At 38.6% G+C, this 15763-nt stretch overlaps 1 protein-coding gene across 1 annotated transcript in view; it reads left to right on the top strand.

Moving 5' to 3' along the window:
- The window catches only part of gstcd (glutathione S-transferase, C-terminal domain containing), a 151618-nt gene extending 145109 nt beyond the window's left edge, over positions 1-6509 (top strand). The window contains exon 12 of the mRNA XM_017701409.2: positions 4881-6509. Coding sequence (XP_017556898.1) covers positions 4881-5038 — 158 coding nt within the window. The 3' untranslated portion in view covers positions 5039-6509. The remainder of the gene's footprint in view (positions 1-4880) is intronic.
- Positions 6510-15763: the final 9254 nt, after the last annotated feature.

Here is a 15763-nt window from a genome sequence, read left to right as displayed (position 1 = left end):
TTATGTGTCACATATTTGTGCATAGCTGAATGTGTCTGCAGGCCAATCCCCAGCAGTAAGAATTTTCCTACATCAAAAGCATGTTAACATCCTAAGCCTGCTGTGTTTATATGCCTTTAAAAGATATTTCTTGTTCATAGCTCATTGAACCAAGCTGAAAATTTTGGTTGAAAAAAAGCTTTATGGGGTACCACATCAGAGTTTGTGAGTACAGGAGTTGTTTTCTTCTACAACCTCATTTCCAAAAAAGTTGGGATGCTGTGCAAAATGTAAATGGAAAAAAAATGCAAAGATATGCATCATCATTAAAAGCTTATATTTAATTTAGAATAGTTTTCAGACAACATATCAAATGTTAAAACTGAGAAATTTTGTTTTTTAAAAAATATTTGCCCATTTTGAATTTGATGCCAACAACACATTCCAAAAAGGTTGGGATGGGGGCAACAAAAGGCTGGTAAAGTTGTGTAATGCTATAAAAATACCTGGTGGTGGATTGGCAACAGGTCAGTAACATGATTGGGTATAAAATGAGCATCCCAGAGAGGCGGAGTCTTTCAGAAGTAAAGACGAGGAGGGGTTCAGCACTCTGTGAAAGACAGTGAGCAAATAGTGCAACAATTCAAGAGTAAAGTTTCTAAAAACATAACATATACTAAAGAACTTTTGCTTTTCATCATCTACAGCACATAATAACATTTCAAAGATTCAGAGAATCTGGAGAAATCTCTTTGTGTAAGGGACACGGCTGAAAACCAGTATTTGCTGACTGTGATCTTTGGGCACTCAGGCAGCTCTGCATTCTGCAGTGGAAATCACTGCATGGACTCAAACACTTCTAAAAACCACTGTCTGTGAAAATAGTTCATCATTGCATCCACAAATTTAAGTTAAAACTCTGAAATGCAAGGAAGAAACTGTACATAAATAGGATCCAGAAATGCTGCCACCTTCTCTGGGCCCAAGCTAATTTAAAGTGGACTGAAGGTAAGCAGAAAAGTGTTCTGTGTTTAGACAAATCAACCTTTGAAATTATTTTTGAAATTCATAAACACTGTGTTCTCCGGCCTAAAGACCACTCAACTTGTTATCAGTGGACAGTTCAAAAGCCAGTAATTGTGTATAGGCGTGTATTAGTGCGCATGGCTGATGTGTACATCTTTATAGGTATCATTAATGTTGAATGATGCCAGTAAGACAGTGCAAAACCATATTCTGCATGCATTACAATATCATGGCTCCGTATTAAGCACCCCAACCCCCCCCGCCCCCACCCCACCCCTGAACTGTTGAGCAGCTGAAATTCTATATCAAGCAAGAATGTGAAGATATTTCATTTACAAAACTACAGCAGTCGATCTCCTCAGTTCCCAAACACTTGCTGATTGTTGTTAATAGAAGAGGTGATAAATCACATAGTAAACATGCCCCCGTCCCAACTTTTCTGGAACATGTTATTGCCATCAAATTCAAAATGGGCATATATTTTTCCAAAACAATAACATTTTTCAGTTTTAACATTTGCTATGTTGTGTTTGTAGTATTTTCCTTTAAAAATATGGGTTTACATGATTAGCATGTAATTGCATTCTATTTTTATTTACATTCTGCACAGCGTCCCAACTTCTTTGGAATTAGGGTTGCAGTTTAAATTTGATGAAAAGTTGTGTGTACAGCCTTGTTTGCAGAATGAAAGAACATTCATTATGTTTTCATCCATGTCAATTTTAGACATTGAAAGTAACAGGAGAAATCAGGAACTAACAGGAAAAAAAGTGACTAAAATGTTAGGACAGAATGCAAATCACATGGAAATGTAAAGTCTTGATGGTCTACAGTCCTGTGCAAAAGTGTTAAGGCCTTTACACGCTGACTGTGATTTCTTGGTGTGAATTATTCAGACGACTATAAATGAATTCAGACATGAGTATAACTGATGACACCTTGAACAACAAATGTGAATTTGCTGAAAATGCAGTATCATTTGAATCATCCTCTGTTTAGCGACAAGAACTCTCTGAACAATCATGGTCATCTCTGTCGTTGGCATGGCGACAGTCAGGCTGGGGGATCGCCCGTGTCCCTGCAACAAGGGCTGTTTGATAAGTTTCAAAAGGATTAATTTGCCTTCTGCCTCCTCACGGATGGTGTTTGCATCTCTAAAATCAGCTTAAAGTGGTTACAAACATCAGAGTTATATGTGGAAAAACTTTAACTAGTTTAACTTCATTCAAGAAGCTTTCCATGCGACTCTAGCATAGTGGTGGTGTGCATAATTTTGGTGTGACATTTTCTTGTTGCTTGTTCGCATTGCATTTAGTGTAGGTACTTTTAGGCAGCCTTGAAAGTGTGTTTTCAAGAAAGAAACATATATAAGAAACTATATAACAGCATAAATGCAAATATCCATGTTAATAATGCAGTTAGCAATATGTTGGTCATAAGAATACATTTAAAAGAACACAGGTTGGCTCTGGACTTGTTGTTGAACTCCAGACACAGAGGATTGATTATATAAACTAGATAATTCGTGTGTTTAATTATATTTATTCTAATATTGCTGTTTTTTTTTTCAAATCCATGCTTACTGTCCAAATAAATTGTTTTTGTACTTTAATAATATGCTTTTTTGCACAGTACTGTATGTAGTATTTAGTGCATGTACATAATCATGCAATGAATTTGTAGCAGAATAATTTAATATGTATTTTTTTCATTAATTAAAGATAAAACTGGAAATGGAAGCTGGAAAAAATAATAAATAGGTAAATTAATAGTAATGTAAAACTTTTGACTGAAAAGATTCTCTGATTAAGCTTCTAGACAATTACTTCTCCACATAGTCTTCTGGGAACCTATAAATGAAAACAAGCTCTTTCACCTTGCAAAGTTACTGAGTTTTCAGTGTTTTGCTCATCCGGATTTCAGTCCGCTGTAAATTGAGGAGCTAGACGCTGTTACTATTGCTAGTACTATTGCAGCCAAGTGAAGCAGCATCATTGAGCCTCTCAGCCCATCTTCCCCCTCAGTGACTGCTCTCAATCACACTCCATACTGCCGCACTGCCTCTTCCTCCTCCCCCTGCAGCCTCATCCTGCTGAAGAACGCTCCTTTAGATCACAGTGTCCTGTCATCTCTGCTTCCACCGCCAATCCTTTACACCCGCAGGAGTGACACACTCCCCGCCTCTTCACAAACACATGCTAAGCAACTCTGATCCCCCTCCGGTGCCTGTCAAAGGCTTGCTTCACTGTGATTACAGCTGCATTAGCCTTAACTGCTGTAGCGTTGCGTTGCTGCTGATACAACACAGCTGCATATTAGTGCTTGAATGCTGGGTAAGAAGACAACTGCCTTTGTTTGAAAATTAGATGACTTCAAATTTATTTAAATGCCTTTTTTTTCTATCCTTTTGTATTTGTGTATGTCATACCGCACCATCTGTTTGGTTTTCTCGCTCAATTTAATTGGAAAATAATGTATGCTGTGTCAGGGCTGTTGGACTGTTTTGACAATCAGAAACCTCATTGAATATATATATATATATATATATATATATATATATATATATATATATATATATATAGTGTATCCTGCCTTCCGCCCGATGACCGCTGGGATAGGCTCCAGCACCCCCCTGCGACCCTGACGGAGAAGCGGCTTAGAAAATGGATGGATGATTGAATGGATGGATATATATATATATATATATATATATATATATATATACAGTGGGGCAAAAAAGTATTGTCAGCCACTGATTGTGCAAGTTCTCCTACTTAGAAAGATGAGAGAGATCTGTAATTTTCATCATAGGTACACTTCAACTATCAGAGACAATATGAGAAAATGTGATCTACAATGTGATCCAGGAAATCACATTGTAGGATTTTTAAAGAATTTATTTGTAAATTATGGTGGAAAATAAGTATTTGGTCAATAACAAAAGTTCAACTCAATACTCTGTAACATAACCTTTGTTGGCAATGACAGAGGTCAAACGTTTCCTGCAAGTCTTCACCAGGTTTGCACACACTGTAGCTTAAAATCTCACAATACATGGCCCCGTTCATTCTTCCCTCAACACAGATCAGTCGTCCTGTCCCCTTTGCAGAAAAACAGCCCCAAAGCCTGATGTTTCCACCTCCATGCTTCACAGTAGGTATGGTGTTCTTGGGATGCATTCTTCTTCATCCAAACATGAAGAGTTGAGTTTTTACCAAAAAGTTCTATTTTGATTTCATCTGACCACATGATATTCTCCCAATCCTCTTCTGGATCATCCATATGCTCTCTGGCAAACTTCAGACAGGCCTGGACATGTACTGGCTTAAGCAGGGGGACACGCCTGGCACTGCAGGATTTGAGTCCCTCTTGGCGTAGTGTGTTACTGAGGGTAGCCTTTGTTACTTTGGTCCCAGCTCTCTGCAGGTCATAATTTTCTCATATTGTTTCTCATAGTTGAAGTGTACCTATGATGAAAATTACAGACCTCTCTCATCTTTCTAAGTAGGAGAACTTGCACAATCAGTGGCTGACTAAATACTTTTTTTTTTAAGTATTTGAAATTAGTTACACAATTTGGAAATTGCTGACCTTAACTGATTCTCTACTGCAAAAGCAAATGAGTAATTTCTCACAGATAGATTCACAAATGACTAAATATGCATTTACCTGCTGTTACATGCTTCTTTGCCAAAATCAATAATGGAATATATACAAAGCATAAATTAAGCACATTTGGCTGTTTTCCCTGGCATCCTGCAGAGGTTTACTCAATAATTTGTGGTGGAGGCACTGACTGGCTCTTGAGAGACGTTTTGGGTTGGTAAAGGGATGTGAGCACAGCGCCTCATGTTTGTCTATTCCTCCATTTCCAGGGAAACGCTGTATGGGCCTGGTGGACCTGGACCGGGGCTGGGCTGCAGAGACTCATGGGTACTCTGTGCGGGTGATGACCATGGAGCCAGAAAGCTGCTCTCCGAAGAACAACATGCTAGTCGGGGTCCCTGCTGATAATGACAAAATTCAGCTTTAAAACAGGGCTTAGACTGTAGCCTTGAGGTACTCCACATGACCAAGAACCTTCAGGGATGATCTGATAGATTATGAGGATTCACTGTCTGTTTGTTGCATCAAGAGATGTTGGTGAAAGTTCAGTCGCTTGCATTTTTAAGAAAAGTTTTCACTGTCTTTTTTTTTGTTGTTGTTTTTTCCTGGATATTTTTCTAAGGATGGCTCCTATATATTTGCGGTCAAGACCCCTTTCATATGAACTTCATATCTATGAATTTCATGAATTTTAAGTAGATATTTTAATGTATATCTTGACCCATGGTTCAGAGCTGTGGATGCTTTGCTTGCTTTATGTTTATCTGCTGAAGCAAAACCTCCAGCTTAGAATAAGTATGTTCAGATGCTGCAATAAATTAGGCATCGCTTCAGATGCTGTTTTCAAATTAAGCCTATTGGATTCTGTAATGCCATCCAGCATATTCCTCTCTGTCATTATCTCCCATTATGAGCGAAACAAAAGAAAGTGTCTCGAAAGAGCCTGTCTCATCGCAGTTATTACTGATGTAAAATTATTCATTATAATCTGCTGTTCTCCCTTTCAAGAAAGCTGGGTTGCATTCTTTAATTTCAGTCTGCAGAGGTATTTGATTAAAACCATTGGGAATGAACATCGGGAGACATTTATCATGCCCTCCGCATGGCGGCCTTGGGGATGGAAGAGGATTATTTCGGAAGCGGCCCATCGTGCGCGTGTCTAATGCGTCCATGGTCATGAATATTTGATGAATGCCTGGATGATGTAAAGGTCACCGCGCTCTGCTGGACCAGAGTGTGCAGCGACCTGGCTCTGGACTCTAACGCGCTATGATATATGGACTCTCTCAGTCCGCTCTGCTTTTATTTACTCTCCTCTTCCTTCTCGGGGCTGGATTGTTATTGAAGATGCACTCCAACCCTCCGATTTGCCCAGCCCGTAACAGCCGTGGTGTCACATTGGAGACAGAGAGGGAAAACTGCTCGTCCAATGTGGGGGGAAGCGGCTAGCCCGCTACACACGCACACAGCAGCCTTGCAAAGCTCATCTGAATTCAGCTAGCGAAGTCAATCTACCCAAGACTGTGAATGGCTTGAGACACGGCGGTACCTTCCAACGAGCTGGAATCATTTCAGTGGGAACATGTGCATGACAGAAATACATATGGCGAAGAATAGGGAAACGGCCAAGCTGTGCTTGCTTTAAGAAGGGAATTACTGGCTTCTGACGAGTAGAGGAAGGCAGTCACTCTCTCTTCTGCACTCTCCGACTCGTAAAATTAAGAATACGTGGGATTTATGCAGCTCAATGAGAGTGCCTAGTCCTCATTGTTCTCCATCTGTGTGTGTTTATATGAAGTTCTTTCTACAGAATAGCCTTAGAGATGTACTCAGTGGCAGTTAGGTTGTGGCTATTAGTTCTAGGCCCTCAGTTTGGACCATAAACATCAAAACTCAATCAAAAAAAACAAGCCCCAACTCTATAATGATGATCATTTTTGCTAGCACCCTAACAGGGTTTTTAGTAATATGTTAGCACTAAGCTAATGCACGTGAACCTTTGTTTGGCTATTCTAGATCAAACACAGACATTTGAAGATTATAAAGGCATTACATGTTTTTATTTGAAGTGCGTAGTAGATATATGAACATTTTACTTTGTATGTATTTTACTGATTAAAAGAATCCTAGAATCAAGCTAACACCATTTATCAGAAAGCCACTGGTTTGGCTATCACTTGTCATCAGTCAGTTATGCATGTAGGATTTTCTGAAGGCCTAGAATTCATTTTTTTCCAAATTCAAGCCATTATAAAACAAAACCTGATTGGATGATTTCGCTGTCAGTTATTCTTTATGTTGGTGGTTAATCTGACACATTAGGCCTTCAGTCCAGCTCCTGAAGTCCTAACCAATGGGCAAGCTCACTTAGCTGTATCTACCTAGATACCACAGACAAAATCTTTTTTTTTGGTTCACAGTTTCAAGAATTTACCCTTATTGTTTTCAGCCCAGCCTTAATAATGAAAAGTAATAAAAATGAACTAAAAATTATGGACATCTTTTTTTTCCCCCTAAAATCATTAGGCCTTCTCTGAAGATCTAAAAAGAGATTCCCTCTGGCTTTTCCTTACACTGGCAATCAAAAAGAAATGCTAACCTGCACGTAGGTTAAACTGCTAAACTGATGTTTAGCAGCTTTTTTTGTGTTTATCCTGTCTGTTTGCTTAAAGGAGCAGAACAACAATTGACGGATATTTTGAAAAGACAATGCAAGATGATACACGATTCATTATGTGAAATTCAGCCATGATTTAAAACCCACTGAAATCTTGTCGGGCTATATAGTGAAATATGTGGAGAAGAAAAATCCAACCACTGTGGATGGTTCTGGGGACAGCAGTAAAGAATGTGTGGGTAGCAGTTCTTTTAAATCATGTTAAAAACAGTTTGTCTTCAAGACTAACACAGCACCGTTAAAGAGAACAGCTCAAGCCTAGCCGTGGGAGGTAGAAAATACTGGTGTGATGTTTTGTCATAAATTTTGCCATAATGTGGATACCGTGATAATCCCAAAGACAGTGAACCACAAACCGCGCCGGTCCAAAACAAGCTAAACATGAGCATGAACATATCAAAATGGTAACTTTACAGAAGAAGGAAAAAAAACTACTTTTAGTGTAAGTCAATGGAACCTGAATTTTTATCCAAGTAATTTTGGGCCGTTTCTTTTTGGTCCATTCATCATGAAATTGAACTGAAAACTGAAAATTGACAAAAATGGAGATATGAGGTTTTCTTCCAACAGCAGCGATAAGCCTATATATATATATATAACAGGAAAGTGTTTACATGGCCGTGCATTGGGAGTGTGACACATGCATGAAGCATCACAAAGACATTTCATTTTGCATTACGTTTACACCTTTTTTTATCCTTTTGTCTGTTGTAGAAGACACATGTAACTGTAAAGTGTGACGAAAAAGATACAATCAGCTCTTAAAACTGTTGTTTAATTTGTAGAAAATGTATTTTCCAGCCCTGATTCTGTGTAATCTCAGTATATTTACCCATCTGTTCCTGGGTAACGCTTGTCTAAGGGTTGACCTGCATATGGTGCAGTAATTCAGGGTAACAAACTCTAATTACCTGCAAGTAAAACATTATTTTTCCAGCTGGTAATTAATTAGTAATTATTACAGTACAAATGCATACTAAACCCAGAGAGGCCATGTGTCCAGAGAGGCCATGTGGTAGGAACACAATTATTTTATTGTAATAAATATAATTTGTTTATTGTAAACAAAATTTGATATCTTGAGAGAAAAAGTGATTTGTCTTGTGATTTAAGTTAGCAAAAGTTGTCATCTTGAGAAGTTAATTGTCTTGTGATCTCAAGGTAACAAATTTGTTACAAATAAGTTATTTGTCTTGTGATTATCACAAGATAATTATAATATCAAGATAACAATCCATTTACCTTTCATATTCACACCAACTCATTTAAATCATTATTTTAATCATTATAGGGTTTTATAATATTATTTTGTAATATTAATATTATTATTTTATAATATTAGTGGCTAAAATGATGTTGTATAAGTGCTGTAAAGTGTTTCTGCTGTTTTCTTACCTGCTGTGTCTTTAAATGGTCAGCCACAGAGTGATGTACAGACAGTTCCTGGCAGTAATTACAGTAAAGCTAAACGATGCTGGAGCTGTAAAAAGCCAAATTACTTCTTTTCATCTACTTTTCTCAGTAAGTATGTCATATCAGGTGAAAATATCAGTTCTTCAGAGTAATGTGGGTGAATTGCACTTAAAATATGGCTAAATTACTGCATTATGTGCAGGCTGAGCCTTAGTGTAGTTACCCAGGAACAGATTAGGTAAGTATACCGAGATTACACACAATCAGGGCCGGAAAATACAGCACATGTTCCTTTTGTGCTGCATATGAACAAAATACTGTTATTACATTGGTATAAAGCACAGATCTACTACACCACATATATCTTTATACATGTTAATTTTTATGATTTGTTAGAATCATTAAAAAAAAAAAAAGAAAATTAGCATGTCATTTTTAGTTTAGTACAACTTATAATTTTACCATTTTATTACGTACTTGTTATTTCTACAATCACTGTTAATTTATTACATTATATTACCATATTATTACCCAGTTCCGTAACTAAAGTGCTACTGTTTCTCTACTCGTAGATTTGCTTTAACTTGCCAATTATAAGTTAAAGTAATACACTGTATCCAGCATATAAATAAAACCTTCATATTGCAGGTATTTTGCAGCCTCAATTGTTTTTTCCCTCCATTTTCATGGATTTTTGCTTTAGCTGGCTGCACTTTCTTCCCCTCCTTGTAGCTCTTTTATGAATTTGATCTTTTCCTCAGAGTGTCTCCTTTGTACCATGTTTGGACGATGTCAATCATGCAGAAACCTCTGGAGGTACTTTGACATTTCTTTGATTTGACAGTCATACCACAGACTTTGAATGCCGTTCAATCCAACTTGACTGTTTTACAGAATCTCGAGACAGCACCGAACATCAACAAAAGGATGCTGCTCAGGAAGAGAGGATAAATGCCAAGAACTTGTGCGTGATTGAACGTTGTGCACTGAATGCTATTACTGAAAGTGCGATGGCTTCTCCTCATTGGAGGATCCGCACTTTTCTCTGTACCTTTCAGACGGAAAAGGAAATTGCATTTGGAATGTTTGCAGGGAGCGGGCAATTTTCCTTCTAGCAATGGCTTAGAATTTCATGAGGGAGCCAGCCTGTAATCTGACTTAAATTCATCTGTGACTAAAGCCAATCAGAAAGCATGATGCCACAAACCAAACTGCATTTCTCTGACCAGTGGTGTTGATCTTAGTTAGTTACTGTAGGTTTTTATTACCTTGATGCTGGTTTCAATTCACATTTACCTCTCTGGAACTTTAGTGTTGTATCTTATTTCTCTGAAAGTAAGTTGCAGACTTTACCCCCCTCTGCTAAACAGGAGCTCTGTTGTAGAGCTAATTCTAATGTTTTTAGTGCTGGTTCTTTGCGTTAATGTGCTTATTATAAGTTTTACAAATTAGGCAGGTTTCATTTATACTGGACCCAGGGGTACCACCTTTGGCTTGAACCCTAGGTTTATTATAGTTTTATTAGTGGTGCCATAGAATAGAAAACTGTATTTACAAACCCTACATTTACAAAAGAAGGCAGTTAAATGGGCCAGTTCAAAAAGCCTAAATTGGTACATAACAGATTTGACTCATTAATATTTATGACCCCAAAATTTACATGCACTAGCCCGCATTCTAGCCCAGCAGGTGTTATGAGAAATGTATTGGTTTCCAATTCACAAGTCACAGAGGTGCTGATGGGAACCAGTGGTTGTGATGTCTACAACACAAATATAGGCTTTTTTTATTTATAGTCCAAAACCACCAGTGAGCATACACCTGACTTGTAGCCAATGAAGCAACAGCAAAGAAAAAGGCAGATTATGTGCAGATATTTGGTGTTCCAGGCTATGAAGGGCATGGCGGCACTTTTCTTATCCTTCCCGAGGACCCGAAATATCGAAGGTTGTTGCTGAGGTCCATCTTTAAACAAGTTGGATTCCTATTCACCAGCTTCTTATTCAAATGTTCTGTTCCACATTAATTGCTACAGCTTGAACAGGCGCCAGAATGCAGTTGCAGCACCATTTAAGGTTCAACGGAAAATTTGCAGAACAAGCTGGTGAATAAGAAGTCGACTTCAGCTTCCAAAGAACTTTCATTTTAAAGTCATTAGTTTGCTGATGTGAAATGGTTCACTTTGGAGAAACTTGCTGACTCTTTGGTGGTGATGGGAACCAGCGGTTATGATGTGTACAACACAAATATAGCCATTTTATTTATTGTCCAAAACCATCAGTGAACTTAAATCTGACCTATCCAATAGTAAAACAGGTAAATTCAAAAAGGAAATTTTTCTTTGGGGATACTTTTTATTAAAATGCCATGCATGTATCTCTCCACCACAAATGGGTTTTAAATATAAGATGACACAAAAATCTCATCCCAAAGCCATAATTAAACAGTTTCTCCAGCATCAGGCAGCATATTCATAACAATTTCATGTAACATTTTTATGTGAAAGTAGTTTTTAGAGGCATTAAACTCTTCAGACACCTGGTTCCTTTCATTACTGCTCTGACTGCTTCACTACAGTTCTAACTACATTTCTCCACACTATATACATTTATGCATTTTGCAAATGCCCTTAAATGATCTAATCCAGAGCAATTTACAAAGGTCCTTTGCTGTCCATGTGTTCTTGACTAGCACAAATAGGTTAGAGTCCAGAAATATCCTTGAGCTAGGGAACAAGTGTTGATGCTTCAATTAAAAAGAGGTACACAGTACTGAAATAACACTTTTCATAAGTGCAAATGAGGGAATCTGCTGTTCAGATGGATGTTATGGTTCAAATAGAAGCTGCATCATACCACCCAGGCACTACTTGGACCAAGCCAATCCCCTTAAAATTTTGCATCAGAACAAGGGCAATGGTGAGGGAAGCCTCAAAGAGACCAACAATCACTTTGAAGGAGCTCCAAGAGTTCCAAAGCTAAGACTGAACTGAAGATGCACCAGTCAATAATATCAAGAGCTCTGCACACAACTGGCCTGTGTGGGAAGGTAGAAAGAAGCTATTACTGAAGAAAAAACACATCAAACGAGATGTAAATTTTGCCAGAGTGACCCAGCCATACATTATGTAGTCAGATAAGGCAAAAGGAGCATTTTGGCTAAAATTCAACACTAGCCATCCCTCAACAAACACCATCTCAGCAATGAAGCATGGCGGTGGCAGCACCAAGTCATGTGGATGCTTTTCTTCAGCAGGAACTGGTCATCTTGTTCAAATTGAAGGCCAGACGGATGGTGCAAAGTATAGGGAAATACTGCAAGACAACCTGCTTCAGTCTGCTTAACAACTAAAGCTTAGGAGAAACCACCTTTCAGCAGGACTATGATCCCAAGCACAAGGTGGCAGCACGGTGGCGTGGTGGGTAGCTGTCGCCTCACAGCAAGGAGGGCCTGGGTTCGATTCCCCGGCCGGGTGACCGGGGTCCTCTCTGTGTGGAGTTTGCATGTTCTCCCCGTGTCTGCGTGGGTTTCCTCCGGGTTCTCCGGTTTCCTCCCACAGTCCAAAAGACATGCAGTCAGGTCAATTGTGTAAAAATGATCAAATTGTAAGTCGCTCTGGATAAGAATGCTAATGTAATGTAATGTAATGTAACAAGGCCAAAGCAACACGAGAGGTCAAACAACAAAAAGGTGGCTATTCCTTAATGTCCAAGTCAAAGTGTAGATCACTATCCAGTCAAGACTCTGTTTGAAAATTGCAGCCCATGAACGTCATCCAACTAACCTGAACAAATATACCACAAATCTGCCAGATTTTGGGCAAAAATCACTCCCAAACACTGTGCAAATCTGAAATCTACCCCAAAACACTTACAGCTGCAGCAGTAGGTGGTTCTACCAAGTCTAAAGGGGTTGAATACTTCTGCAAGCAGCATTTTTCAGTTTTTAATTAAAGAAATATTTGCAGAGGACTGAAAGTATATTGGTTCAATAACAATACCTTCTGGAACAATCTGTGTAAGTGTCATTTGTAATCCAGACAAATCTGATGATTTAAGGTGGTTGAATATTTTTGCAAGGCACTTCATTTGATTATGCAGACGTTTTGAGGAAATGAGTGTAATTCCCTTTTAACGCTATTCACTAATGCTATAAATTATTTGGTAACTTGAAATTCTTTCTATGAATGTGAGTTAGGAAATTAAGTGTGGGTCCACACACTTACCTTTGGACTTTAAGGTTAGGGAGCTGGCCCTGTGACCGGAAGGTTGCCGGTTCGATCCCCAGGGCCGACAGTTCATGACTGAGGTGTCCTTGAGCAAGACACCTAACCCCCAACTTCTCCCCGCGCGCCGTGGATAGGGCTGCCCACCGCTCCGGGCAAGTGTGCTCACTGCCCCCTAGTGTGTGTGTTCACTAGTGTGTATGTGGTGTTTCACTTCACGGATGGGTTAAATGCGGAGGTGTGGGATCAAAAAAGTATCACTTAACACAGATTAATTGAATCTTGCTCTCTTGTACGAAACACTTAGAACACTCTTAGAATTTGACCAGTCAAACCATCATCTGCTTCAACAGAGCTGTTCCCTTATGTTTCTTTGACCTCTCCAGCACTGTTTACAGGTACTTCAATACAGGAGCATACAATTTTCTTCCCTTAAGAAATATAGCTCTGATCTTTTTTCTCCCCAGTATGTCCTGGGGGTCACATGTTCTGCGCACATCAAGTGTTTGAACTCCGGCCTTTCTGCGTTTCTCCCGCTCTACGGATGGAATTAGTTTGCCAATTAAATATTTTCCCTCGCGCACGTTTGCATATTCGTCTAAGTAGAAAAATGTAGATGAACTTACTGACCTGAAGACAGAAAGTTTATCTCGTATCGCAGCTCTGCGTTCGGATCTGTGTGTGTGTGTGTGTGTGTATTAAAATGCTTCTGGCATTCTGACACACCTCGTTTCAGCTTGTCAGAAACACCCGAAACCTTGGATCACGCTTTGAGGAGATTCCATTGAATACCAAGTAGGTTTATGTTTATAAGTGTGTCTGGAAAACACTACTTAAGATGTGTGAGCCGAGCAGGTAGCGTTTATTATTAAAACCCTATTTTAAAAAGAATGCTAGATACTCGGCTTTAAATATTCTGTTACGACTTTTCTTCCCTCAGCACTCTATTACATTCTTACAGACTTTGCTGCAGACGGCACGTGGCACAGCTGAAGCTCGACCCTGTTTGCGTACACTACAACGTGTGCCCATGGAATAATTTTATATTTAATATTTTTCCAATATTAAGGGGTTTAAAAGAAAGTGGAACACACACACCGAGCCACTGTAAGTTAAAATAAACTTGTCTTTCTCATATAATAATACTAAGCAGTGTGTCTGGCGGCTGCTTTTATTCCTGAAGGATTTAGAGTGTTCCTGCTTGTACGCTGTCCCAAAAACTGAGATGAGAGAACTTGCTTGAAAGTTAATTTTTGTTTTGAAAAGTACATTTTCATTGTTGCCAAACAAATTAATAAACAAAGTATGGTTGTTATTCCGAAAATAAAATGCATAAGCGGGAATTGGAAACCCCTACGCCCATGGGCTCCATCCCCTGCCCCTTTTGTCTCCAATGCTTAGTGTGCCACTGTGCAAAAGGAATTCAGCTTTGTTCTGGTTACTGTAGTCACTCCTAGTAGATCACATTCCCTCCATAATCTGATGTCTGACATTAAAACAATGTCTGACCTTAAACCTTACAAAAAAGTCACGTCTTTAAGACTGTAGAGATGTTTTATACGACCTGTCCAGGGTGTTTCCATCTGCCCAATGACAGCTGAGATAGATTCCTATGTTACATTGTGTATTAAAGTGTATTTATTTACTTATAGGGTATTTATTAATATTTATTGTACCAAGAAAAATGGAAAAAGTCCGCTGTGGACACTGCAGGCCTATTAAGTGCTTTTAATAGCGTGTAATGGTCAAACACAACCCACTTGTACGTTCTGCCTTCTTTAAAGGGGAAATTCCATCGCTTTCTGGATAATTCAGTGGTTGCAATGTAAACAGTCATTAAGGGTGGTTTGATGTGGAAAGTAATCCATTCAACTTGGATGTCTTTACAGTGGTGGTGATGGGAACCAGGGGTCGAGATGTCTACAACACATACACACACATATATATATATATATATATATATATATATATATATATATATATATATATATATATATATATATATATATATATATATATTATAGCCATTTTATTTACCAGCCAAATGGACCAGTCAATATATGCACATATGATGGTAAGATAATGGTACATTTGTGGTGGGGGAAAAAAACTTATTTGCCTTAAAACCCTCTGCATGTGCCTCTCTGCCCTGAGTGTTTTTTTTTTTAATATGTTTTAGTCCCAAATCTCAAAACTGTCATAAAACAATGTCTCAGACTTCAGCCAGTGGATTATCATGACCATTTAATGTATTAACTTTAATGTATTAACTTTTTAATGTATTAATTGTGAGGGAGCCTTTAGGCATTAAGCTCCTCAGACGTCTGGTTTCCATCACCGCCACTGTGAACAATGCTGACTCAGTAAATTTCTCTACCATGCACCGTTTATGTTTATGCATTTTGCAAATGCTCTTATTCAAAGTGACGTAGAAAGTGCTTTGCTGTCCACTCTGAGAACGTATGCTTGACTAGCAACTAGCAAGCACAGAGCATTTCATGTCAAACCTCTCTGAATATCTGTTTACATATGAACCATTTAATAATGCAGACATTTTGAAAAATGATTGATTTTACAAAAAATGATTTGATTCTATGAAACAAAGGACCAGCAAAGTCGGAGTGTCAGAGTGGACAGTGAATGGACAATGTTTAAAAACTCCAGAAGCACTGTCTGATCTACTTGTACCAGCACAACATACACTAACACACCAATGCCACATCAGTGTTACTGCAGTGCTGAGAATGATCCACCACCCAAATAATACCTGCTCTGTGGGGGTCCTGATCACTGTAAAACAGGGTGAAAGGGGGCTAACAAAGTATGCAGAGAAACAG

This window comes from Pygocentrus nattereri, chromosome 5, assembly GCF_015220715.1.
Source record: "Pygocentrus nattereri isolate fPygNat1 chromosome 5, fPygNat1.pri, whole genome shotgun sequence".
NCBI classification, from domain to species: Eukaryota; Metazoa; Chordata; class Actinopteri; order Characiformes; family Serrasalmidae; genus Pygocentrus; species Pygocentrus nattereri.
The sequence above is the reverse complement of the archived record's forward strand: the minus strand, read 5'-3'. Positions and strand labels throughout refer to the sequence as shown.